The following is a 26,402-nucleotide window of genomic DNA, read 5'->3' as shown; positions in this document are numbered from 1 at the left end:
GGCTTATGCCCGAAACGTCGAATCTCCTGCTCCTTGGATGCCTCCTGACCTGCTGCGCTTTTCCAGCAACACATTTTCAGCTCTGATCTCCAGCATCTGCAGACCTCACTTTCTCCCCTCACACTGTGAGGCAGTAGTGCTAACCACTGTGCCACCCTCCTAGATTGCAACTATAGTGCACTATTTTATGGTTTAATGTTTTAGACACAAAAACGCATTTTCCATAGCAAGGTCTCAGGATTAATAATCTCGGGACAATATCCCTAAGCCACCTGCTCCCAGTGAGGCATATACATTCTGGGAAATATTAATGATTATGTTACAAAATATAGGGAAATAAGCCAAATGGAATTGTGATTCAATTGTAGTGAGGTATGAGTGATACTCAAATTGTGAACCATGAACTAACTGAAGGATGCAAGAAACTACAATTAGAGGTTCAGAGAACTAAGAATTTGCATCTGAGAAATGGTTTTGTTTGCTGCATTAGAACACTTCCATAATTCCCATAAAATCAGAGGAATTATGATACCCAGATTATGTTTTCTCCAGTTTGAAGCAAAAATAGCATCATTTCTTTTGAACTTGACAGTGAACATGAAAAAAAGGCCATATAAATGGATGTGATCCTCTTTGTTATCCATACAGGGGAGCTGAAAGTCTATTTGTCCTTCCCAATTTCCAGTATATTATTGTCAATTTTTCTCCTCCCCTGGAAAGCAAAATGTTTGCTGAAGATTATTCCCATTTGGAACACGTGAGGTCCTTTGGGATATTTGCATCATATAAGACCAATTCTTATAAAATTGGTGTGACCAATTAATGCAGACTGTGGCAGAATTGATAGTGATATCCTGCTAGAAGGTCTAGCACAACATTGGTACAGATGTCTGATGTACATTACACTGGAAAGCATGTATCATGTAAACTGGTATATGGGATTATGCTATGGAGATGGAAGGGGTGCTGAATTCCATATAGAAATTAGATTCTGTGACCCAAGTCAATCTATCACAAGTAATAAAGTGATAAATCTGTCTAAACCCCAACCCAGCACTGAATAGCTAAAGAAAGTGTGTTCATAACCCTGCCAAAGAGTTTGAGTATCAACTGTAAATCCTTCCAATACAGACTAATGGCAAGCAGTAAGAACAAGAGAGATTCCTGCTCAACCATGTGACAGAAAGAACATAAGACATAGGAGCAGAAATTAGGCCATTCAGCCCATTGAGTCTGGTCTGCCATTCAAGCAAGGCTGAAAGTTTCTCAAACCCATTCTCCCACTTTCTCCCCATAACCCTTGATCTCCTTGATACTCAAGAACCTATCTATCTCCATCTTGAATATACTCAAAGACCTGGCCTCCACAGCCTTCTGTGGCAGTGAATTCCATAGATTCACCACTCACTGGCTGAAGAAGTTTCTCCTTATCTCTGTTCAAAAAGGCCTTCCCTTTACTCTAAGGCTATGCCTTTGGGTCCTAATCTCTCCTATCAATGGAAATGTCTTCCCAACATCCAATGTCCTGGCCATTCAGTATTCTGTAAGTTTAATTAGATCCCCCTCATGCTTCTAAATTCCGTTAAGTATAGCCCCAAAGTCCTCAAGCATTTCTCATATATTAGGCTGTTCATTCCTGGCATCATTCTTGTGAATCTCCTCTGAACACGCTCCAGGGCCAGTACAGGACAATCACCTGTACTGTTTTCCGCGGTCTGACCATATCACATGGAACATTCCAGAACCAGGGACCAGGGGCTGCTGGGAAGGTAAATCTCCCATTTAAATGAATGGGTTCACTCTTATTCATGGTTTCTGGCTTCCGCAGTACATCTTCGAACATATCCCTCGTGGTGCGGGAGGACTATTCTACATCCATCCTGAGATTATGGGGCCCATAACTGTGCATAATACTCCATATGTTGTCTGACCAGAGTCTTACAGAGCCTCAGAAGTACATCCCTGTTTTTATATGGGCGGCACAGTGGTTAGCACTGCTGCCTCACAGCGCCAGAGACCCAGGTTCAATTCCCGCCTCAGGCGACTGTGTGGAGTTTGCACGTTCTCCCTGTGTCTGTGTGGGTTTCCTCTGGGTGCTCCAGTTTCCTCCCACAGTCCAAAAATGTGCAGGTTAGGTGAATTGGCCATGCTAAATTGCCCTTAGTGTTAGGCGAAGGGGTAAATGTAGGGGAATGGGTCTGGGTGGTTTGCGCTTCAGTGGGTCGGTGTGGACTTGTTGGGCTGAAGGCCTATTTCCACACTGTAACTAATCTAATCTAATCCTCTCAAAATAAATACCATCATTGCATTTGCATTCCTAACTACTGACTCAACCTATAAGTTTATCTTGAGAGAATCCTGGACTAGAACTCCCAAGTCTCTTTGCACTACAGATTTCTGAGTTTTCTCCCCATTTAGAAAGTAGTCCATGCCTCTCTTCTTCCTACCAAGGTGCATGACCTTACACTTCCCCATGTTGTACTCCATCTGCCACTTCTTTGCCCACTCTCCTAATCTATCCAAATCCTTCTGCAGCTTCCCCACCTCCTTAGTGCTACCTGTACCTCTACCATCTGCAAACCAAGGCAGAATGCCCTCAGTTCCTTCATCTAGATTATTAATGTATAAAGTGAAAAGTTGTGGTCCCAACACTGAACCCTGAGGAACACCACTTGTCACCAGCTGCCATCCTGAGAAGGACCCTTTTATCCCCACTCTCTGCTTTCTGCCAGATAGCCAAGCTTCTAGCCATGCTAGCACCTTGCCTCTAACACCATAGGCCCTTATCTTACTCAGTGGCCTCCTCTGCAGCACATAGTCAAAAACCTTTTTGAAGTCCAGGTAGGTAACATCCATTGGCTTTCCTTGGTCGAATCTGCTCTTTACTTTCTCAAAGAATTCTAGCAGATTTGTCAGGCATGACATTTACTTGATGAAACCATGCTGACTCTGCCCTATTTTACCATACACTTCCAAGTATTCAGAAATCTCATCCTTCATGATGGATTCCAGGATCTTACCCACAACCAAGATTAGGCTAATTGGTCTGTAATTTTTCATCTTCTGCCTTACTCCTTTTTTAAACAGGGATGTTATGTTAGTGATTTTCCAGTCCTCTGGGGCCCTCCTTAATTCTAGTGATTCCTGAAAAATTACCACTAATGCCTTCACTATCTCTTCAATGATCTCTCTTAGAACTCTGGGGTGTAGTCCATCTGGTCCAGATTATTTATCCACCTTCAGGGCATTCAGTTTTTTCAACTCAACTCTGGCCCCTCACTCCCTTGAATGTTTGGGAGTTTACTTGTATCTTCCACTGTGAAGACTGATCTGAAGTAATTATTCAGTTCCTCATCCATTTCTTTGTTCCCCACTACTATCGCTCCTGCGTTATTTTCCAGTGACCCAATGTCCACTTTTGCCTCTCTTTTGCCCTTTATATATCTAAAGAGACTCCTACAGTTTTCCTTTATATTACTAGCTAGCCTACCCTGATATTTAATCTTCTCCCTCCTTAATTTCTTTATCGTTGCTCTCTGTTGGTCTTTGTAATCTTCCCAATCCTCTGATTTCCCACTGTTCTTCGTTACTTTATATGCTTTGACTTTTGTTTTAGCTATCCCTGACTTCCCTCATCCTCCCTGTACCATGCTTCTTTTTCCTTGGGATGAATTTCTGCTAATAATTGGAGCTTTTACCTTATTGATAGTTCCAGGCTACAACATGCATCTAAAAAAGTTCACATTGCCATTATTCCCTGTATGGGGTGCAACCCATCGCCATTTATCTTTTGAAAAATGGTGTGTTTTGCTTTTTGGAAAAATTCTGGCACATTTTTGACAACTCCACCTCAATTTTATTAGTACTGTTTGAAATTTATGTTAACCAATAGAAGAAGCTTTGAAATGCCCAGTTCATATGGTTTGTTGCCTCCGTAAAGGGGCTGTGGCATTATGCCTTAGTGTTAACACTATCCTAAAAATTGACACAACATTTTCACCAACACTGAACCAAAGCCACATTTTGTGTCTAGACTGAAGGCATCTATTTTGGCAAGTACAAAGTGTCCTAGTTAATGTAACTGGACACGTGGCCAATTCATGGCCTATTTATGTGTGAAGAAAAGAAATTGACAAACCATCTTAATTCACAGTGTCCACAGACTTTTCTCAGGCAAACTTTGACATTTCCTTAATAACATTTATCTTTGCTTTAGCGATCATCTTCTATTTCAAACGCTAAGCTGAGTAGAACAGAGAAGTGTCTTCTTTCAAAGTACAAAAACATTCTCTCAATTAGCAAGAGTGGAAAGGCACATTCCCGAAAAGAACAATATCAGGAACAGGCGAGTGCTCTACTGGAAAACTCAATTTGCTCCGCAGAGGAATTGATTGTTTAGCTTTTAATCAGTATGGGTTTTCCACAGCTTGGAACATTAGCTGTGCCACAGTGCTATAGCGACCAGAAGTAAACTGTCTCGGTATAGGAAATCACACTGCACGTATCAGCCAGTTTGCTGACCGGCCAGCGAGGTTCTCTTACACCCATTGTTTTCAATAAGACAATGCAAGTTGGGTGTGATCCATGTAGTTCCTTTTCAAAACATGCCGCATTATGTGCTGCAACACCTGCACAGTTATGTTTACATATTTGTTTTCAAAGTCACTTTTCCCCCCAATACTTAGATCTATCCTTGCAGAAATAAACAAGGCCCAAATTCCTGTTGATATTAATTTTCACATGAGCAGCAAATACCATCTGTCAGCCCCCAATGATTCACTTGAGCTTGAGCCAGGCTACAAATAGATTGCTGTTGGATGAGATCTGCAGCTGTAAGTGAATCCACGCAATGGGCTGGCTCTGGGATTTATTAGTCATACACATTTCCACTGAGGAGGGAGGGCCTGATGAATGATAGAGCCACATAGCTGGAAAACAAGAGCTTAACTGTTGCTTTGGTTATGGGACCAGAGGCAACATTTGTTGGCTATGGAATCCCTTAAAGGATTCCTGCACCATGTCCAAAGAAAATACAAGAGGAGGATTCTCTCATTTTCTCAGGCATTACCCCAAAAATCTATGTCAAGTTCCAAGTCTCAATGTTTGCTGTATTGCGAGGTGCAAGTCTGTGAAGGGGAAAATTAATACTTTGCCGAACTGTCACTGGAAAGGGAGAAATACCATTTCCTGACCGTGTATGAACACACATCAGATTGATTACATCCAACTAAATCTTCAAAGATCTGTAAGAAAATGGTGAGGGAAATGTTTTGGTGGGAAAATGCAGTGAGCTGATGAAAATGGAAGGCTGCTAGGCATTGGGATAGAGCTGTGTGTGTAAAGGAACATTGGAAAATGGTGCAGGACACTTGGGATGGAGTCTGTGATCTGAGATGTTCAAATATTAACCAAATTAGTTTCTTTTTCATGAGATAAGGGGTTCACTGGCAAGTACCCATCTCTATTTGCCTTTGATTTCTGTTCCTTCGCCTTGTGTGTGTTCAGGTCCCTAGAGCAAGAGCTCAGACTTTTGGATTACTAATCCAATGACAGTAGCCCCACTTCCTGCCTGACATAGAGCATCATGAATTTCCCCTCATCTATATGAAACATGGTTTCCAACAACATTGGGAATTCAGTTTTAGTTATTTAGGTATTTAACATTTTTTCCACTATAATTAACAATTATATGCCTATAATTGCAGTTTAATTATGCTTTAAATAAAGCTTCCAAATCAGTGCAAGGAAAAGTTTTAGCGTAAATCTGCACCCTTGAGAAAAATTCAGTCACCACGTTCCCAGCCAAGCCTTAGCAACTGAGGGAACCCGTCCAACGCTCTCACCGCACTTTATTTCCCTTTATTCAACTTGAAGTCAATTCTCAGGAAATGGGGAAATGCTGCAAGTCTTTTCTCTCCCAAGTCTGGATTCAGTCAGTCGTAGGGAAGGATAGAACATAAATCCTCACTCAGGCTACAATCAGCAAGAAGGTCAGGACGATGTTGGAGACTTGTGTTTTGGGGAGAGTTGAGGGCTGTGAGAAACGTTGTACCTGCTGCAAAGTCAACCACTATCATCTGATGGTTGGGACGGAGTGTTACCATCAATTTCCCTTTCCACTCTTTTAAAACCAAACTCTAATTAGGTTGGACAGCCCCTGGGGGCAGGGGGAGTGAGGGAGGAGCTGCAACAAAAATAAAATCACATGGTCAATGGAAACTTACAGAACTGGAACAAAAGATTTGTTGACGCTCCCTCACTCAATCATGTATTTGATTGAACGGTTCACCGGCAGTGAAACTGCAGGTGGTGAAAGAGCTTGCACAGTAAAGCATCTGCCATTCTGCCCTCCCCAGTCTCTCCCCCCAACAGTGGGTGGGGATGGCATCAAGAAGCCTACCTGCCCTTAGGTCTACTGAGATTTTTACTGGCCACTTATTCCACCTATTTAGCATGCAGCAAGGGAAGATGGAGGCAAAGGGGGCAGCCCAGCAGCTTTCACTGCATGGGCTGAACTTGGAAGTCTTCCTGGGGCATTGCCATGTGCCCACCAGAAGTAATCACGTACTCTGATTTAACCCGTCACCCCACATTTCCAGTTTCTCAAACCGATTACACCCCCTACCCATTTCACCTCCCACAGGGCTGGGAGAAAGAGAGGACTGCAGGTGCTGGCGATCAGAATCAAAAACTGTGGTGCTGGAAAAGCACAGCCAGGCAGGCAACATCCAAGGAGGAAGAAAGTTGATGTTTCGAGCATAAGCTCTTCATCAAGAATGTGGGTTGGGCCAGCCAGACCCTTCCAACATCCTAGATTTACCGTTAATGCTGGACTCCATTAATCTTTTTCCTTCGGGGACTGCCTGTAGTCCCATAATTGGCCACCACTCGACTCAGGCACTGCTGGCGGCGGCCAGCAGTTCTCGAAGGGTGGCCCTTTCCCCTAGTTGGAGGTGGAGGTCCATCTCTAAAAAAATAAAGATTGCACCAAATGCAATATTCCTATCGGGCAGACAGGTTTCAGGCAGGCAGGCTTACCACCCTCTCCATTGGCTGGGGGGACAATACCCCACAATCCAACTCCATGTCTCTGGAGGACACTGGTGGAGTCCAAAATGTTAATTAGTTAACTTAGAACTGGTTGGGGTTCGGGCCTAGGACATTCTGGGTTTCTGTCACTTGTGAAGAGTTTTTAGTTTGACTTCCAGTGAGATTCTAAGGAAATTCCTAGCATCTACATTCCAGCAGGAAGTCATTAAATAATCTTTGGAAGTGGGAATTTTGACTGGCTTTCCTGCACCTAAGAAAGAGTGAGGACTGCAGATGCTGGAGGTCAGAGTCGGGAGTGGGGTGCTGGAAAAGCACAGCAGGTCAGGCAGCTTCCGAGGAGCAGGAGAATCAACATTTTAGGCATGAGCCCTTCATTGGGAATGGGGCTTGTGAGTCGAGGGGGTGGAGAGATAAATGGGAAGGGGGTGGGACTGGGGGGGGGAAGTAACTAAGAGTGCGATAGGTAGATGGAGGTGGGGGTAATGGTGATAGGTCAGAGAGGAGGGTGGAGGAAGATGGACAGGTGGGACAGCTCATGAGGGCAGTGTTAAGTTGGAAGGTTGGAACTGGGATAAAGTGGGGGGAGGGGAAATGAGGGAACTGGTGATATCCACATTCATGCCATGGGGTTGGAGGGTCCCAAGGCAGAAGATAAGGCATTCTTCCTCCAGGCTTTGGGTGGTGAGGATGTGGCTATGGAGGAGGCCCAGGACCTGCATGTCCTAGGCGGAGTAGGAGGAGAAGTTGAAGTGTTTAGTCATTGGGCTTTGGGGTTGGTTGGTGCGGGTGACCCAGAGATGTTTTCTGAAGCATTCTTCAAGTAGGCATCCTGTCTCCCCAGAGTAGAGGAGACCGCATCAGGAGCAACAAATACAGTAAATGACATGTGTGAAAGTGCAGGTAAAACTCTGATGGATGTGGAAGGCTCCTTTGGAGCCTTAGATGGAGGTGTGGATGCAGGTTTTGCAATTCCTACGGTGGCAGGGGAAGGTGCCGGGAGGAGAGGGTGTGTTGGCAGGGGGCATGGGCCTGACAAGAGAGTCACGGAGGAACTGGTCTTTACAGAAAGCGGATCGGGGAGGGGAGGGAAATATACCTCTGGTGGTACGGTCCGTTTGTAGGTTGCAGAAATGGTGAAAGATGTGATGTATATGGAGGTTGTGGGGTGGAAGGTGAGGACCAGGAGGTTGGAAGGGTGTGGTTCGAGGGCAGAGGTGCAGGAAGTGAATGAGATGCAATGGAGGGCATCATCAACCACATGGAAGGGGAAAGTGCAGTCTTTGAAGAAGGAAGCCATCTGGTGTGTTCTGTGGTGGAACCAGTCCTCCTGAGAGCAGATGTGGCAGAGACAGAGGAATTAAGGATAAAGGATAGCATTTTTACAGGATGCAGGATGGGAGGAGGTGTAGTCCAGGTAGCTGTGGGAGTCGGTGGGTTTGTAAAAGATGTCTGTGTTGAGTCAGTCATTAGTGTTGGAGATGGAGAGGTCCAGGAAGGGGTGGGAGGTGTCTGAGATGGTCCAGGTGAACTTAAGGTCATGATGGAATGTGTTGGTGAAGTTAATGAACTGTTCAGCCTCCTTGTGGAAGCACGAGGTGGTGCCAATACAGTCATCAATGTAGTGGAGGAAAAGGTAAGGAATGGTTCCGGTATAACTGCGGGAGATGAACTGTTCTACGTAACTAACAAAGAGACAGGCAAAGCTGGGGCCCATGTGAGTGCCCATGGCAATCCTTTTTGACTGGAGGAAGTGGGAAGATTCGAAGGTGAAATTATTGAGATTGAGGACCAGTTCAGCCAATCGAATGAGAGTGCCAGTTGAGGGGTACAGGTGGGGATGCCAGAAGAGGAAGAAACAGAAGGCTTGGAGGCCCTCATCATGGCAGCTGGAGGTGTATAGGGATTGGATGTCATTGGTGAACATGTGCCCTTGGGGCCAGGGAAACAAAAGTCCTGGAGAAGGAATTTCCTGCATCTAAGTAAACTTTGGCCAGTGATAGTCCCCCAGTTGTTGCTGGTCCATGTCAGTTGTTACATGTTGACCAGGGCACCTGGAAACCTCCCTTCTCTCCTTTGGAACAGTACTATTCTGAGATTTTTTTGTAAAGTCATTTAGAGAGCAAACTGCGTTTAATGTCTCTCTTGAAAACCAGGATCACTGCCAGGGCAGTTCTCCTTCAGTACAGCACAGGGTGTTGTGCTCAGGTATGTGGAGTGGGACTTTTATAGAATGGAAGATTGATCTGCCAAAATACAAGACCTAAGATTTATGATCAGAGATATAAACTGCATGGTCTGTTCTGTCAATGGATACCCATGACAAGGCGACCAAAGGACAATGCCAAATTTTATGTTGGAACATGTAAGACTGACAGGGATTGACACATGAGCAAACTAACTGCCCTAAAGTCAGTATGCACCTGAGAATAGCCATGGAGACCAATAAAGATTGAACAAGCATCTTAGAATTACAGGCTTTCTTTGTTAAGCATGTACATTACTCACAATATCTGCAGGAGAAAAACACTGGGCTCCACCCTGCATTGCGATCGAACTTTGGAGGTCAGATTGCAGCAGAATCCTGGTAAGTGTTTACATAATTTGCTGTGACCTATTATGCTTGGATGGGGATCCATGTACTGAGTAAGTGAGTGAGAATGATGCATTGGAATTTAAAATGTGAATCGGTGTTATGTCTGAATTATCCAGGCGTTTTTTGATCTGGACTATTTTGTACCAGTTCACTGGGTCGGTAGAGGAGGGTATTTGAGAAATACTTTAATTTGATCAATGATATGAAAAGAGGCTGTTCAAAGCCATAAAAACTCCTAAAGAGGTGTGTGCAGTTAAGGTTGGTTCTTGGCACATCTAGTTCCATAATCTCAGATAAAAAATCAAAGTTATGAATGCTGGAAATCTGAAAGAAAAATTTTGAAAAAAGCTAAGCACCCAGCAGGCATTTGTAAAGGCAAGCCAGCCTGCAATGTCAAATACAGGAGCTTTGACAAAATGTCTGGAAATGAATAAAAACCACCCCCTTCACGCGATTGATTGAAGAGAGCGAAAGAGCAACAAGCAAAACTCTCAATTCAGGCCCACTCATTCTTCCAATTTTAGACCAGATGAAGGGCTTAATAGGCAGTAAACAAATTTTTAAAGATATATATAGAAAATGTTGAAAATACTCAACAGGAGCATGATCAGAGGAGGTTCATGAGAATAGGCTCAGGAATGAAAAACTTAACATATGATGAACGCTTGAAGACGCTGGGTTTATACTCAATGGAGCTTAGAAGGATGAGGGGTTGATCTAATTAAAACATACAGAATGCTGAATGGCCTGGACAGAGTAGATGTTGGGAAGATGTTTCCATTGGTAGGAGAGAGTAAGACCCGAGGGCATAGCCTTAGAGTAAAGGGAAGATCTGTTAGAATGGAGATAAAGAAAAACTTCTGGCAGAGAGTGGTCAGTCTGTGGAATTCATTACCACAGAAGGCTGTGGAGGCCTTGAGTGTATTTAAGATGGAGATAGATAGGTTCTTGAGCATCAAGGGCTTTTGTAGATTAGGTTAGATTCCCTACAGTGTGGAAACAGGCCATTTGGCCCAACAAGCCCACACCAATCCTCCGAAGAGTAACCCACCCAATCCCATTTCCCTCTGACTAATGCACCTAACACTATTGGCAATTTAGCATGGCCAATTCACCTAACCTGCACATCTTTGGAGTGTGGGAGGAAACTGGAACACCCAGAGGAAAGCCACGCAGACATAGGGAGAATGTGCAAACTCCACACAGAGAGACCCAAGCTGCCTTTTCCAGTAACCAAACCACACAGCAGTTACGCACGGGTGACGATACTTCCCCCGGGATTGAGACACATGGGCAGAGGTTCCAACCAGTGAGAAGTGCTAGTTAATCAGTGGCCAGCAGCAAGAGGAGGCCATATCTGCTGCTAAAGGAAGCAACCCTGGAGTCCCAGGATCACAGAAGACCCAGGACTAGGTCAGTGGGGGGGTTGTTGGAGAGGAGAGTTACTTGGGATTCTTTGGGTTGGATGTTGCAGGAAGAGGGGGAATCATGGGATCAGGAAGGACCAGCAGCTGTCTGCCAGTGGGGGTGCTCCTGCTTAATGTCCCATGGTCCACTTGCCCAGCAAACAGTGCTCTTCTCTCATGAAGTATGCATGTTGGTGTTCTTTCCCTTGAATTGTTTTTGCAAAATATCCTGATGACCGCAAGACAAAAAGTTGAGACAAAATGTATCTTTTTTTAAGAAAATACTCAAGTTCTGAACTTCCAAATGACAGAATATCATTTTAGGGTTGGTTGTCTCCATGAAATTATGGCCATAGTTAGGATCCATGTTGGTTACTATTGAGTTGAGAATCTGTTTCAATTGCAATGATTTGCAACTTCAAGGACACCTTTAACAGCAGCCAGCAATACATCTCCTCAAAACTGGCTATATGCCCTAGTACTGTCCTCAAATCTGCTTAGAATTTGGCACTGCTTTGGAAATCTCACTAGCAAGTTTATAACAATTGTTGCCTTGAAAGCTTTAGTTTGATTAGGGTTATTGTTTCTGTGACTAAGATCACGCTGCATTAGTGAAGAATCCTAAAATATAAAGGCATGCAGAGTCAACATGATAACAGCTGAAACAAAAGGAACATAGGTCTGGTATAAGAAAGTTGCTGAAATCATCAGTGAATTTTTCATAAGTGCGGTTAGGCATGTCTTTCCATAAATTGGCTACATTACTGTTCCATCACTGGTTAAAAATGTGTTGCTGGAAAAGCGCAGCTGGTCAGGCAGCATCCAAAGAGCAGGAGAATCGACGTTTCGGGCATAAGCCCTTCTTCAGGAATGAGGAAGGTGTGCCAAGCGGGCTGAGATAAAAGGTAGGGAGGAGGGACTTGGGGGAGGGGCGTTGGGAATGTGATAGGTAGAAGGAGGTGAGGGTGAGGGTGATAGGCCGGAGTGGGGGTGGGGGCGGAGAGGTTGGGAAGAAGATTGCAGGTCAAGAAGGCGGTGCTGAGTTCGAGGATTGCGACTGAGATAAGGTGGGGGAAGGGAAAATGAGGAAGCTGGAGAAATCTGCATTCATCCCTTATGGTTGGAGGGTTCCTAGGCGGAAGATGAGGTGCTCTTCCTCCAGGCGTCGTGTTGCCATGGTCTGGTGATGGAGGAGGCTAAGGACCTGCATGTCCTTGGCGAAGTGGGAGGGGAAGTTAAAATGTTCAGCCAAAGGGCGGTTGGGTTGGTTGGTGCGGGTGTCCCAGAGGTGTTCTCTAAAATGTTCCGCAAGTAGGCGGCCTGTCTCCCCAATTTGGAGGAGGCCACATCGGGTGCAGCAGATGCTATAAATGATGTGTGTGGAGGTGCAGGTGAATTTTTGACGGATATGGAAGGATCCCTTGGGGCCTGGATGGAAGTGAGGGAGAAGGTGTGGGCACAAGTTTTGCATTTCTTGCGGTTGCAGAGGAAGGTGCTGGGAGTGGAGGTTGGGTTGGTGGGGGGTGTGGACCTGAGAGGGAGTTGCGGAGGGAGTGGTCTTTCCCAAACGCTGATAGGGGAGGGGAGGGAAATATATCCTTGGTGGTGGGGTCTGTTTGGAGGTGGCGGAAATGACGAAGGATGATACAATGTATCTGGAGGTTTGTGGGGTGGTAGGTGAGGACCAGTGGGGTTCTGTCCTGGTGGCGATTGGAAGGTGGGGTTCAAGGGCAGAGGAGCGGAAAGTGGAGGAGATGCGGTGGAGAGCATCGTCAACCACGTCTGAGGGGAAATTGCGGTCTTTGAAGAAGGAGGCCATCTGGGTTGTTTGGTATTGGAATTGGTCCTCTTGGGAGCAGATGCAGTGGAGGCGAAGGAATTGGGAATATGGGATGGTGTTTTTACAGAGGGCAGGGTGGGAGAAGGTGTAATCTAGGTAGCTGTGGGAGTCGGTCGGTTTATAGTAAATGTTCATGTTGATGGTCGCCTGAGATAGAAATGGAGAGCTGCAAGTGTGTTGCTGGAAAAGCGCAGCAGGTCAGGCAGCATCCAAGGAGCAGGAGAATCGACGTTTCGGGCATGAGCCCTTCTTCAGGAAATGAAGCAACACATTTTCAGCTCTGATCTCCAGCATCTGCAGTCCTCACTTTCTCATAGAAATGGAGAGATCTAGGAAGGGGAGGGAGGAGTCTGAGACGGTCCAGATAAATTTGAGGTTGGGGTGGAAGGTGTTAATAAAGTGGATGAACTGTTCAACATCCTCGTGGGAGCACGAGATAGCGCTGATACAGTCATCGATGTAGCAGAGGAAAAGATGGAGGATAGATCTCCCATCCACCACCTCCAACCTCATAGTCCCACAACCCCGCACCGCTCGTTTCTACCTCATGCCCAAAATCCACAAACCCGACTGCCCTGGCCAACCCATTGTCTCAGCCTGCTCCCGCCCCAGTGAACTCATCTCTGCAAACCTCGACACGGTCCTGAATGCAGATTTCTCCAGCTTCCTCATTTCCCCTCCCCCCACCTTATCTCAGTCACAACCCTCGGACTCAGCACCGCCTTCTTGACCTGCAATCTTCTTCCCGACCTCTCCGCCTCAACCCCCTCTCCGGCCTATCACCGTCACCTTAACCTCCTTCCACCTATCGCATTCCCAATGCCCCTCCTCCAAGTCCCTCCTCCCTACCTTTTATCTTAGCCTGCTTGGCACACCTTCCTCATTCCTGAAGAAGGGCTTATGCCCGAAACATCGATTCTCCTGCTCCTTGGATGCTGCCTGACCTGCTGCGCTTTTCCGGCAACACATTCTCAGCTCTGATCTCCAGCATCTGCAGTCCTCACTTTCTCCTGTTCCTTCACTGGGTCAAAGTCCTAGAGGTCCCTTCTTAAAAACACTGTGGGTGTATGCTACATTGGATGGAGTGCAGTGGTTCAAGGAGGCAAATCACCTTCACCTTATTAAGGACAATTAGGGAGAAACTATAGAGACTGCAAAACCTGAGAAAGAATAAAAGCAAACTACAGTAAAAAAGACCCTGAAACAATCTTGACATGTTCACTGGTTATAATCTCACTGACCATAGGCAGAATTTTTTTAAAAATCACAGCTCCACTCAGGGTAAATCTGCTCAGCCTGACATTTATCTTTTTTTAAAATCAAAGGGTTCTGACAAGGAAGACAAGCATTCATTGCATTTTGTCAGAGCTAAAGACTACAGTCACTGTTCAGACCTGTTGCAAGAGCTAACCAATCATTTTCTTTCCTTAATGTGATCCTTTATCTCAGGCCCAACAGTACATTCCCAGCCCTTCATATCTCTTCCAGATATGGTATTTTCTAACTACACTTATATAATGCCTTATTCTGTTGAATTATCTCCATTGTACTCAAAAAATCAATTAATTTTGAAATGTCTTTACTGTTACTACATAGGAGAAAACATCTAACCTAAAATCCATCAAGTCCCTCTCCAGGAATTAAACACAAAAGTGTACAGTGACACTGAGGGAATGCTGCATTGGCAGAGGTTCCTTCTGTCGGAAGAGATGAGAACAAAGAACAAAGAAAATTTACAGCCCAGGAACAGGCCTTCAGCCCTCCAAGCCTGAACCGATCCAAAACCACTGACTAAACCTATCGCCCAATTCCTAAACATCTGTTTCCCTCTGCTTCCCACCTACTCATGCATCAGTCCAAATGCGCCTTAAATGAACCTAACATGCCTGCCTCTACTACCTCTGCTGGCAACACGTTCCAGGCATCTACCACCCTCTGTGTAAAGTACTTTCTGTGTGTACCTCCCTTAAACGTTTCACCTCTCATCTTGAACACGTGACCTCTCATTATTGAATCCCTCACCCTGGGACAAAGCTTATTTCAATCCACCCTTTCTATATCCTTCATGATTTTGTAGACCTCAATCCCCACCCACCCCCCGTCTCTTTTTTCCTAATGAAAACAATCCTAACCTACTCAAAGTCTCTTCATAGCTGGCACCTTCCATACCAGGCAACATCCTTGTAAACCTTCTCTGCACCCTCTCCAAAGCATCCACATCCTTTTGGTAATGTGGTAACTAGATGATAAGATAAGGCTTAGGCTGTTCTCTCGGGTGAATATCAAAGATCCTATTTTGAAGAGCAGGGGTATTCACCCTAGTGTTCTGGCCAATATTTATCCCTCAATCAATATCACATAAAACAGATTATCTGCTTATGATCACATTGCTGTTGGTGGGACCTTGCTGTGCTTTAATTGTATTTCTGTCATGACAACAGTACCTGCACTTCAAAAGCACTGCATTGTAAGGAAATGTCCAATGGTCATGGAATATGCTGTATGGATACATTCTTGCCACTTTTTCAGGAGGCATTCCTAAAGCTAGTTCAGGAATATAGGAAAGGAGAAGGCCATTTGACCCATCAAGCCTGCTCTGCCACTCAACTGGATCGTAGCAAATCTTCCCCCATGACCCTAATCTCTCACATTATGCCCATATTCCTTGCCATCATTATGATCTCAAAATCCATCAATCTCTGTCTTAATTATACTCAATGATTATAATCCCAAAGATTTATTATATTCAGAGTGAAAAAGCTCCTCCGATTTTCAATCCTGATTAGCCTACCTCCTATTTCAGGCTGGTTCTAGACTGAGGGGAAACAAAACTTCCTACATTGAATCTGTCAAACCCTGTAACATTTTTGTATACTTACGTGAGATCGCATCTCATTCTTCTAGAGTCAGAGAATATAGGCCCAGTTTTCTCAATTTATCTCATAGCAGTACTCTGCCATCGAAGGAATCAGTTTTAGTGAACTGTGGGTGAACTCCCTTTGTGGCAAGTACATGCTTCTTAGTTAAGGGGAGCAAACTAGATGTAGTATACCCGATGTGTCTCCCCACTCGATACAACTTTAGCAAGATCTCTTTGCTGCTGTCCTGAAACCTTCTTGGAATACGGCCAACATACCATTTGCCTCCCTAATTTCTTCTTGCACCTGCATGTTAGCTTTCAGCAACTTATGAAAAATTATATCTAGGTCCCTTCGGATATCATCATTTTCTAATCTCTCAGTATTTAAAAAATACTTTGCTTTCCTATTTCTTTTTCGACGAAAGTGGATAACTTCACATGTTTTCCACATTATATGCCAAATGCATGTTCTTTCCCACTGCTATATCTGTGTGAATTCCTTTGAAGCTGCTTTTCATCCTCCTCCCAACTTGCATTCCCATCAAGTTTTGAGTCATCAGTAACATTGATATGATTTCTCACAAACTTCAGGAACTTCAGGCACAGAGAATGATTTTCTTCCATTGGAAAGCAGCTACAAGAGCAGAAAATACTGAAAACACACATAGAGTTAGGTTGGATTGTGAGTGGACGTAAGATTGTGTGTGAATCCAGCATGTATGTGCACAGATAGAATCTAAAACACACACACTCAATCTAACTCTCACAGGCAAAATTCAGCAAACATTCATGGATTCCAACACACATACACAGACAGACTCCAACTCATACAGACAAAATCCAGCGTACACACAGAATCCAAAATACATCAACAGAATCCCACACACACGTACAGACAGACTCCAACTCACACAGACAGAATCCAACTGTCCAACTTGTACATAGGCAGAATCCAACACACAAACAACAGACACATACAGCTCAATGAATATGTACAGACTAACACAAATGAACGCATCTAATTCAACTCAGAGACTAATGGCCCTCTAAAAACTATGATTTACAGTTAACCATAGTTGTGTAATTATCTTATGGTTCAGTTTTTTAGCATTAAGACATCAAATTTTGTTGAAAAATGCATGAAAACTAAACTGAAGAACTTAGTAAATTATTAATTGTGTCTGGATAATAATTAAAGTGTTACCGTTGGAACAAATGCGTGCGGACAGGCTCTGAGAGCATCAGGTTCAGACAAATCCTACATTGAGCAAGATGGGGCTGACAAGCCAACTCTCTGAAGTAAATCCAATTTCAAGTATCATTATTGCACTGTAAACCAACTATTCACAAAAAGCATAGCATTTGTACATAACAGTGGACAAAAGTGAATGAATTCAGCACAGAGCGACAAAGAAAGTATAATCAATTTGAAATGAAGTTTAAAAGTGGGTGCATCATTTGATACAGTTCTCCCACAAGCATTGTGCAATAAATGTACCCTGACTTTCTCCGGTGGTAAATTATGTTACAACTGAATATACATTATATTCGTAAAATGTATATTTGAATGGAAAATAAAAGTTAAAGAGAACATCTACATTTGAAATCAAGAAGATTGTGACATTAGTCAAGCTGCATTGTTGCATTTTTAATACATTGACATAAGTATGTAGGGGAAACATCTGATTGAAAATTAATTTTGTTAGCCTTTGTTGGATTCATATGTGTGTTGCAGATTCAGATAAGGAGGTTGGTTGGCTCAGTGGTGAATGACTGGTTTATGATGTTGAGTGACACCAATTACATAGGATCAAAAATCCATACCAGCTGAGGTCACCACAAAAGTCCCACCTTCTCAACCTGATCTATCAATTGAGGCTTGTTGAACCTTAGGTTAACATCACTACCAATTGATTCTATTTATATCTGTTTCTCTCATGAGAAAGTGAGACTATGGTGACTTTACTTTTATTTGCAGTGAAAAGTTTTTACAATATTAAAGGTGTCTGGGAGGTATGAGTCATCTCTGGCAATAAGTAATGCACCTATGATCTTTTATACATTATCTCTGATTTAACTTTCTCTCCACTGACTTCAAAGAAAAAAGAGAGTGGGATGGGAAGTATAAAGGACAACTCACCCACTATCATCCAGAATGCAGCACAGACTGTCCATAAATAAATGTCATCCTCTCAGCTACGTATTATCTGTAATTTTACACTGTGTGTAACAGTAGAACAGTAACTAAACTGCAAAAGTACTTCATTGAAAGTAAAGGTCTTAGAACATCATCAGCTTATGGAATTATTGATACAAGTCTTGTTTGCATTTTACAGACATTTGGCCATGGGATTCCTACGGGTTGTTTTCTGAAAGATAAATTTGAATTTTGCAAATCAAACGTATTATCTAAATGTTGAAGGATTGCAGAGCTCTGAGAGGCATCTGGATCTCCAAGAGGTTTGTAAGCAAGTACAGCAAGTCTTCAGGAAAACTAATCGAATGTTATCATTGACCCACTGCATTGGTCATTCTCTGAACATTTTAAAACCGATTACACCTCTAGATTTTGTTTGGTGATGGATCTCCATGAAGAATTCCACACCGATTGTGATCTCCTTTGAAATAAGCAAAGCTCTGAGCAGAACTAAAACACTGCTCTGGTGGGAGAGCAAACATAGGGGGAGGTGGGGTGATCAACACTGGTGTCACTCTCTCACTGGTTTGCATGGTCAGCTCAGGATTACACAGGAGTAGACCAGACAATTCATTGTGAATCCAGTGTTGGGAAATGAAACCAAGAGCCTTACAAAAAGAATAGGATATTTATGATAAGTGCCATATGCGTCCAAACCCCTTTTGAATGTTATCAAAATTTCCTTTCAAGGAATAATACATGCAGATCTGTACTGTCAATACATTTCCTTGACATTTTCTCCTGCTGGGACACCCTACCCTGAAATAAGCACATGGCCACAAGTTGTCAAAGTTTATGGCTTGGAGCTCTTCACTATCGACACTTTTAGAGATTAACCAACAATAACCACATATTTTCTCAGTGAAGCCTCAACAGTCTGGACTGTCCAGTCCTTTGGAACATTGGTTTTCAAGGCCAAATGGGAACAAATCCATCTCCAGTGGCAAACCTACACTTCAGTATCAATAATAGGTCAATTAGAACATAGAACATACAACAGTACAGCACAGAACAGGTCCTTCAGCCCACGATGTTGTGCCGACCACTGATCCTCATGTAAGCACCTTCAAATTTCTGTGACCGTATGCATGTCCAGTAGTCTCTTAAACGTCCCCAATGACCTTGCTTCCACAATAGCTGCTGGCAACGTATTCCATGCTCTCACAACTCTCTATGTCAAGAACCCAACTCTGACATCCCCTCTATACTTTCCTCCAACCAGCTTAAAACTATGACCCCTCGTGTTAGTCATTTCTGCCCTGGGAAATAGTCTCTGGCTATTGACTCTATCTATGCCTCTCATTATCTTGTATAGCTCAATTAGGTCCCCTCTCCTCCTCCTTTTCTCCAATGAGAAAAGTCCGAGCTCAGTCAACCTCTCTTCATAAGATAAGCCCTCCAGTCCAGGCAGCATCCTGGTAAACCTCCTCTGAACCCTCTCCAAAGCATCCACATCTTTTCTATAATAGGGCTACCAGAACTGGACGCAGTATTCCAAGTGCAGTCTAACCAAAGTTTTATAGAGCTGCAACAAGATCTCACGACTCTTAAACTCAATCCCCCTGTTAATGAAAGCCAAAACACCATATGCTTTCTTAACAACCCTGTCCACTTGGGTGGCCATTTTAAGGGATCTATGTACCTGCACATCAAGATCCCTCTGTTCCTCCACACTGCCAAGAATCCTATCCTTAATCCTGAAATCAGCTTTCAAATTCAACCTTCCAAAATGCATCACCTCGCATTTATCCAGGTCGAACTCCATCTGCCACCTCTCAGCCCATCTCTGCTTCCTGTCAATGTACCCTGCAGCCTACAACAGCCCTCTATACTGTCAACAACACCTCCAACCTTTGTGTTGTCTGCAAACTTGCTGACCTATCCTTCAATCCCCTCATCCAAGTCATTAATAAAAATTACAAACAATTAATAAAAATTGCAAACAGATTAGATATTACACAGATTAGAAATCAATTTAGATATTTGATTAGCAACTCTTCTGCAGATGAAAGACTGGATTTCAATCTCCCACCAGTTGACATATGGCCATCGAAAGTTCAGTGCGTAAGTGCCTGAGCAAACTCAGTGTTGCTCCAAGCTTTAAAGTAGGCCAAACTATGTCAAACATGGCAAGATAGCTTCCACAGCACAGCTATGGCAGTGATATTCAATGTGCTTCGGGAGTTGCTATCTGCGTGGCAGAAGCATAAGAAATAGAAGCAGCATTAAACCATCCACCCAATCAGACTGCTTCATCATTCAATAAGCCAATCTTCTACCTTCTTGCTGGTTCCCTGTATTCCTTGATTCCCCCAGGTATATGAGCTCTAACCTAGTTTTAATTTCATAAAGTCCCTACATTGAGGAAAGAGGCCATTCAGCCCATCTAATCTGCACCAAAGAGTATCTCATCCAGACCCAGCCACACACTCAATCTTTGTAATCCCACTTTTCCCATGGCTAACCACCTAGCCTGCACATCTCTGAACGTTACAGGGCAATTTAGCAGAGCTATTTCACCTAATCTGCACACCTTTGGAATGTAGGAGGAAACCAGAGCACTTGGAGAAAACCCACGCAGACACAGAGAGAAGGTGCAAACGCCACCCAGGCAGTCATTAGAGGCTGGAATCGAACCCAGGTCTGAGGCACTTAGAGGCAGCAGTGCTAACCACTGTGCCACCCATAACTTAGTCAACTAATGTAGAAAGTGCCCTGCAAAAGTAGCACATTTTCTTTCTCTACCACTAACTTGGGGTGGGACATTTAAGCCAATGAATATGTTCAATATAGGAATCATTCGAATTAATGCCTTTAGTAAGATTTTAGAATTAGATTTTAGAAACAGTGTGGAAACAGGCCCTTCAGCCCAGTAAGTCCACACTAACCCTCTGAAGAATAACCTAGCTATACGCATTCCCCTATCCTATATTTACTCCTGACTAATAGCCTACACTAGGGTAAATTTAGCATGGCCAATTCACCTAACCAGCACATCTTGTTGGATTGTGGGAGAGAACCGGAGCACCCAGAGGAAACCCACGCAGACACCGGGAGAACATACAAACTCCACACAGACAGATGCCCGAGGCTGGAATTGATCCCAGGTCCTTGGCACTGTCAGCCACTGTGCTGCCCCTTTCGGGTACATTTAGAGGAACAGTTTTGGTGTTTTTGAAGGTGGGTGTCTGGCATTGGTCCTGTTGGCTTCAGCCTTGCTCCTGCTTCCAACTCCAGCACATACTTTTCTCAGGAGCATGATATTAATCCCTTGAGTCTATTGTCACGCAGAGGAACAGAATCTTTTCTTATGCAAAGAAGTCTGAAGCAAACCCATTTACACTAGTACGCAAATGTAACTGATAAAATTCACTTCACTTTCAGCCTAGTATTTTTAGTCAGGAGCCAAGAATGTTTTCAGATGCGTTGTAAGGATTTGAAGAAATTCTAGACCCTGCAGTCATTTACAGCCTCACAACAAGATAGAGCCATAACTGAAATGGGGACCAGCTGTATACAGCTTTCAGAAACCAGTCCAACATATGGTTTTTATGGATTTCTGAAAATGTTCCAACACCTCTTTTGAACTGAAGAAAGCTCTGAAGAAACTTTAAGAGTATCAAGTCAAAAAAATAAGAAGGACCGAGATCGATTTTATTGCTGAAAAAGACACATTCATGAGGATATTATTTTTCTCTATTTTTGAAATCCAATTATGCTGTTATTTGTGACTTTTCTGATATTTCTAAACAGTTTAGCTATATCACAAACAGATTGCATACAGTTGGTTACTGGCTCAGTCAGAACAAGCTGAAAGTTGTTATATTCTCTCACAAGGCTCAAATTAGCTTGAGGATTGTACAGTACATAGAGCTACACAGAAACAGACCATTTAGCCCTACAGCAGGATGGTGTTGCTAATATTCCAGAAGAACACCCTCCCACATTATCTTAACTCTTTAACTCATTCTTCTCTTACTTTCTCCTCCTATATCCTTTGCTAGCTTAAATGAACATAACTGCCTCAACCACTTCTTGTGGTAGCACATTTGACATAATTGTTGCTCCATGAATAAAGTGCTTCTTTCCATATATTTTCTTGGGTTTATTAGTGATTATCTTATACACAGAGATTACGGTTTTAGACTCATCTACTAGTGGAAATATCTATCATCAAATTACAGAAGAACTGGATTAATGCACTTTACTCAAATAGGGGAATCCTCGGGTCAGAGCGAGGACCGTTACTGTTGGGACGCTCTGAGATCACTTAAAAGATTTCAATGACTGATGGATTTCTCTGTTGATTGATAGGTGCTGGTGAATGGTTAGTTCCATCTAGCAGTAAATAAGTATTTTTTTTCTATCCTTTATAAAACATATTGGCACAGACATTTGCACTAGATGAGACATCTGAAATGTGAAAGCCATGTCTCAAAGTATTCGTCTTTTTTGATAAATGATATAACAGTAAACAAATCATCAAAATCAACCCAGAAAGAGGCCATCTTCAGTCTTTCTTAATCCTATTCCCCATCCTTTCTGAATATACTTATATTCTCTTAAATTTTAAAAACTTAATATTGCTTGATGCGTAAATGCAATTGATTTTTGATGATACATTAAAATCCATCTGTAATAATCCTTCGTGAGAAAAAGCTTCCTCTTAGCTCCCTCTTTCCTCCCGTGGTAAATTTAACTGTTCCCCGTGTTACAGATTTGTTAAATAGCGACAAAAATCTTTCATCGCGCTACATTCTTTTCATTACATTTCATTTCCATCATGACAGTGCAGTACACTTTCAAGAAAGTACTGCATTCGGCTGTAAAGTGATGTGAGATGTAAGTGGTAATGAAAGGCGCTATATAAATGCAAATCTTTTTATTCAACTTTTGGCTTCCAAAAATTTGTCATTTTGAAACTTTTTTTTTGTTTCTTTCTCCTTTAATCTTTCTGGAACAAGCCTGAGTTTACAAGGTTGCCTTTTGATTGAAAATGTTTAATTTCTACTATCATTCATAAATGGATCTTTACCACACCCTTTCCATGGAGTTCCGTTACAATAGGGTGTGCAGAATCACACACTATACCCCATCGGTGCCTTAACTAATGCCTTGCACAAATTTAACAATTCTTTCCTTTCATATTCAACGCCCCCACGTATAAAACCCAGAGTCCAGCTTGTGTTTCTAATGACCTTTATTTCCATTCAATTTAATGTCCACTACTACAAGAGTTCGAGGGGGAATTCTATTTCCTGAAGGTAACTGCTTCTCAAAGGGGTGCTTTAGATTTGCTGAGAGTCAAGTGTGGACAACAGTTTTACACATCTATTTTCAATGTTGCTGGATTCCTTTCTTTTTGTCTTTTATATTGCACCCAACCCAACTCATGCCTCATGTAGGTGGAATGAGTCGCAGCTTATTGCCAGGTTTCAGCAGCAGACTTTCAATTGCATGAATTTTCAATGATACTGACAAACTTGACAAAACCCCGGGAGCGAACCTCTACTTTTTCTGTGAAGCTTCATTTTTCAGTAATTCGCCTGCATTGGCTGTGCTTTCCAGTTTGCTTTGGGCTGCTTGGGAAGAATGTCACAAGAATGTCTGCAGCTAGTGGTTATTTTGCTTCAGTGCCAAGGACTGACACACATGCAGGATCACAGAGCAGAATGAAGTTGCTGTGACATATTGGAGGAGATTCCCTCTCAGCACAATGTGCAGTGAAATGGGACAATTTCATGTTATGGCAGTGTCCAGTAATGTCATAAAGAGGTGAAAACAGGAATCTGTGATGACAGCTACCTAGTGATCGGACGATACCATCCACTTCATAACCTGGTCACTGCTCTGTGTACTCAAGTTAGCACGATTTGAACTGTCTGATGATGCACACGACTAAGATATTTTTTGTGTATAAAAGGATTGGAGCCACATTGTTAGCTGTGCACTGCATAAATAGCTCATGTAATTGTCATTGCACTTAGCTCATTGATCAATCTTCTAATATACACAGTTACTCCAACCAACAAGCAGCCTCACACCATTCTCTCCTGCTCCTCAGTGAATTTCTATTGCCATCAGTTTTGATAAAAGTCAAGAAGTTAGAGATCAGATAAAAAGAATTGATTTCCTGCGCCTTGTGTGTTAATTTTTCACCCGATTATTTCAGCATGTGTAGATCCACAAAGGTACTGGTATCAAATTGAACCCTGATCACCCAAATATCACTATTGCTCTGTCACACACATTGTTCACTTCAGTGGGAGGCTTACCTGGTAAATCATTACTTTGAAGTTATTCCGTTTCAGTAGTGTGGCTTCATTCGCCTCGAGTTTTTTGATCTGCGCGCCTTGCTTCTCCATACTGTACTTGATGGTCTTCACGTTGACATTGACTTTACGAATCTTTTCGAGCATCTTGTCCACGCTATTGCTGGCATTGGCGTGGGACTTGGTCAGCTTGCTCAGCTCGTTCTGGATGTGGTACACGGCGGTTTCCATCTCCAGATGCCGCTGCTCCAGCTGCTGCTGGCTGGTTTGGATCTTGTCGACCATGCCCATCACTTTGTCCAGGAGGCTGAGTACCAGGACCCCATTGAACTGGGGCTCTTGTTTCGGGGTGGTTTCATCTTGCTCCTGTGGCTCAGGAACCTCAGGACTCTCCTGCTCTTCAGTCTGCATGGAGTCTGCCATGGTTAGAAATGTCAAACTGGGATTAAAAATACCAACTGAGCTCAGGCTCGTTGTGCTGGGACGTAAGCCAGTGAGTGAAGAGAAAGAGAGAGAGAGATGAGAGCATATGTGTTTGCTTTCCCTCCAGTTGCACAACTGCTCAAGAAGTGTCCAAAAAGAATTTGCAAGCTTAAAAGGACATCAGCTAACTCCACCTAGCTGTGCAGAACAAGACTGCTAAAGTGTACGTCAGACCCTCCTTAAATTATTAGAATAGTTGGGTGGGAGTTGAAGACTTTCAATGCAGGCACAGGCACATCTAATGAGGAATGCACACTGCGAACATAAAATATTCCAGATCTTAGTCAGGAATGTACACAGAGCAGGGCTCTGTATTTTGTAGAATTCCTAATAGATAAATGCAGCTTTGAAACAGATTGCTGCACAACTGAGCTACATATACCCACACATACAAAGAGACAGCTGAATTTCCATTGTCAGCAATGTACTTGCCTAAGCAGTTTTTGTTTGTAAAGAAAGCTGGATTTTAGTAGAGTCCAAGCCGCTGGTTAATCCAGTCACAGTTAACATCCGATCCATTCTTTACTGCAACCTTGAACCAATTTCCTTCAGAGTGGGCATAGTCCTATATTTAGTTCCTTGCTGCTCTCTGTGTTTCTCTATGGATTGGTTAAACTCCACGTCTGGGTAACATTCTACAAATGGAATAGACTTGAACTAGCTGTAAACACTTTTCTGAAAGATTGTCTTTTTAAAGGATCAGGGAATCATACAAAATGGGGCTATGAGCCAATGTGTGTTCATAAGGGGAACTCTTTGGGTAATAAAGGATTTAGGCAGAATAATGGATAAGGAATAACATGAGATTGTTTTCTCCATGTGATGATTTATTCGTTATGAAGATCATGGTATGGTTCATTTTTTTCAAATATTAGCCAAGTGCCTTCCAATTAGTAAACTCATAATCATTTTTCCTATTTTGTTTCCTCTGTTTCTCTTCCTTGTCCTGAAGGGACTCAATCTCGCTGTTCTACGGTTCTGTCTTCTGCTGGGAAATAGCCATTTAGGAGTGATATCAAAGCATATTTTAAGCTACTTAATCCTAAAAATCATGCCCATTCCTCTTCTCCTCAAAAAAAGTAAATCTTCCCCCATTATCTGTATTCCAAATGAATCTTAAATTCTTGACTAACAATGAGCAATGTTCTGGGGGTCAGTATTCCTGTTCCCAGTTTAATTAGCAGTTGAACTACATCTAGGATGAACTGCATCAATGAAAGCTTCCCTGGGCCTGATCTTGGTGAACCTGTCCCTTAACGTAACCCCGCCACTCCTGAGCAGATCCCAGCTCTTCCATTGGGAGATAGGGATGGAAAGCAGAATGCAATGGAAAATCTGAGACCAGCAGCTGCCATCTTAACCTGCGGGCCAACAAATAATGCATGGGATAGTAAGAACTCAATTTCTCAGTCCTCTGGCTATCCACTCAGATCCTTTGGTATGACAGAGTTCAAAACACAAGGCCCATCACCAGACTGTTGGATATCATCACCAACTAGATGAAAAGAGGGCAATTTGGAGCTGGGGATATGGTTTCTAAATACTGTAGTAATGTTGGTGTAGTGATTGTAATGAAGTCAGCCAGGTGGACCTCATAGAATATGAGTTTCCTGACTGGGGCTGTTAACATGGTCCAATCAGGGAGCCTGGGCTGACAGATGCAAACGGATGTGTCAGAGGTTCTGTTGACTCTGAGAGCAG

The 26,402-nt window shown here is 43.1% G+C and overlaps 1 protein-coding gene across 1 annotated transcript in view; it reads right to left on the bottom strand.

Annotated features, from left to right (window-relative positions):
* Positions 1–24,867, bottom strand: part of cavin1b (caveolae associated protein 1b) — a 59,372-nt gene extending 34,505 nt beyond the window's left edge. Inside the window, exon 1 of the mRNA XM_060848737.1 lies at positions 24,222–24,867. Coding sequence (XP_060704720.1) covers positions 24,222–24,641 — 420 coding nt within the window. The 5' untranslated portion in view covers positions 24,642–24,867. The remainder of the gene's footprint in view (positions 1–24,221) is intronic.
* Positions 24,868–26,402: the final 1,535 nt, after the last annotated feature.

Source organism: Hemiscyllium ocellatum, chromosome 32 (genome assembly GCF_020745735.1).
Source record: "Hemiscyllium ocellatum isolate sHemOce1 chromosome 32, sHemOce1.pat.X.cur, whole genome shotgun sequence".
NCBI lineage: Eukaryota > Metazoa > Chordata > Chondrichthyes > Orectolobiformes > Hemiscylliidae > Hemiscyllium > Hemiscyllium ocellatum.
The sequence above is the reverse complement of the archived record's forward strand: the minus strand, read 5'-3'. Positions and strand labels throughout refer to the sequence as shown.